Source organism: Sphaeroforma arctica (genome assembly GCF_001186125.1).
Source record: "Sphaeroforma arctica JP610 unplaced genomic scaffold supercont1.6617, whole genome shotgun sequence".
Lineage (NCBI taxonomy): Eukaryota > Ichthyosporea > Ichthyophonida > Sphaeroforma > Sphaeroforma arctica.
In genome coordinates, this window is record NW_014033941.1 from 1 (window position 1) to 1,608 (window position 1,608).

Sequence of the window (1,608 nt, forward strand, 5' to 3'; positions counted from 1 at the left end):
ATATATGTATACGTATATAATTGGGTTTCTACCACATTACTGCAGGACGGATTTGACATACTCACACATCAGGGGCGGGTCGATTATATCCGGGCCGCCATAGCCGCTGTTTTGCCCCGCCTACTACCCACACAGGTAGGTGCATACAAACGAAGGAGAAAGATTGTCTAATGTTAATTTCTGTTGTCGGGGGACTGGTGTTGAATACACTGATCTTGTATGTTGCGTGGCGTTTGGTTTGGGTTTGTATCCCGTCTACTACCTACGCAGTTGCGGCACAGACGGAGTCGCACATAGTTTTAGCGGCTATCATGCTTGTGGTGTGATGTCATATTGTTCATTTGGTCTAATCGTTGAGCAGGAGTATCGCGTACTTCTGTTGGCCAGGTAAGCTTCTAATATCTGCTGTCTCACTCGCAAATTGTGTAGAAGGTGTACAAATCAATGAACCCTTTATACTAACAACGTTGAATAGTCGTCCAATACAGATATATGCATGTGCTATGTATGAATGCATATACATAAACACATGTAAGTGTTTTTGTATTCATATTTAGATATATATATATAATATATAAATATATATATGTGTGTCTGTGTCTGTGTCTGTGTCTGTGTCTGTGTCTGTGTCTGTGTCTGTGTGTCTGTGTCTGTGTCTGTATGTATATGTATATATATATATATGTGTGTGTGTATGTGGGTGTATATGTATGTATATGTATATGTATATATATAATTATATATATATATACATATATATATATATATATATATATTCAAATACGGTACTAAATTTGAATCCTCACCACATGCATTCACAGATCAGAGAGGATGATCTTGCGCTACTTATCTTACGCGAGCTCCTGACCACGTGCGTACTTGTACCTGCCCTGGAATCTCTTGCCAATCCCGTTACCATCAACAACATCATAGTCAGTGCGTGTGCTTCCGGTACCCCAGACACAGCCTCGCCTGAGAACAAGCCTAGCACTGGCGCTACCGTTTCCGGGTCATTAGAAACCGATAGAGATATAAAAAGCTTTCCTCCCGGGCTTCACGGACCGCTCCCACCTATACGGGTGAAGCTAATGCAAACGTATGGCATCAGTACATCAGCCTCGCTGTGGGCCAAAGCGTACTCGTTACCCTCCCTGATCAGACCTGGGCGCGGGCGTATGTTCTTCCGCCTGTATCTGGCGCGGGAGTGCTCAGCGCATCTTCTGGACTTCATGGTGGACTTTGACGTAGCCGTCGATCCCACTACCGACCCAGACGACACTCTGACTGCCGTGGAGATTGGCGATAAGTATCTCAATCATCTGTCACCGGATTGTCTGCCGTTTGATGAGGAGTTCCGGAACGAGGTTATAAACGCTATAGGCGCAGGTGAGATACGTTATGTTTGTATTTATTTGTATATTTATTTATTTGTTTATATAGTTATTTATTTATATATATATATATGTGTGTGTGTGTGCGTGTGTGTGTGTAAGCATATATGTATGTATGTATGTACGTATATTTATGTGTTATATGTATGTATTTAAATATATATATATATATATATATATATCGTGTGTGTGTGTGTGTGTGTGTGTGTGTGTGTGT

At 41.5% G+C, this 1,608-nt stretch overlaps 1 protein-coding gene across 1 annotated transcript; it reads left to right on the plus strand.

Moving 5' to 3' along the window:
* Positions 1–45: 45 nt before the first annotated feature.
* Positions 46–1,386, plus strand: SARC_15721 (hypothetical protein; the record flags this gene model as incomplete). Its single annotated transcript, XM_014290165.1, has 2 exons — positions 46–135; positions 822–1,386. Coding segments are annotated over 2 exons (655 nt in total), but the record flags the coding sequence as incomplete, so codon positions are not given.
* Between the last annotated feature and the right edge of the window lie 222 nt (positions 1,387–1,608).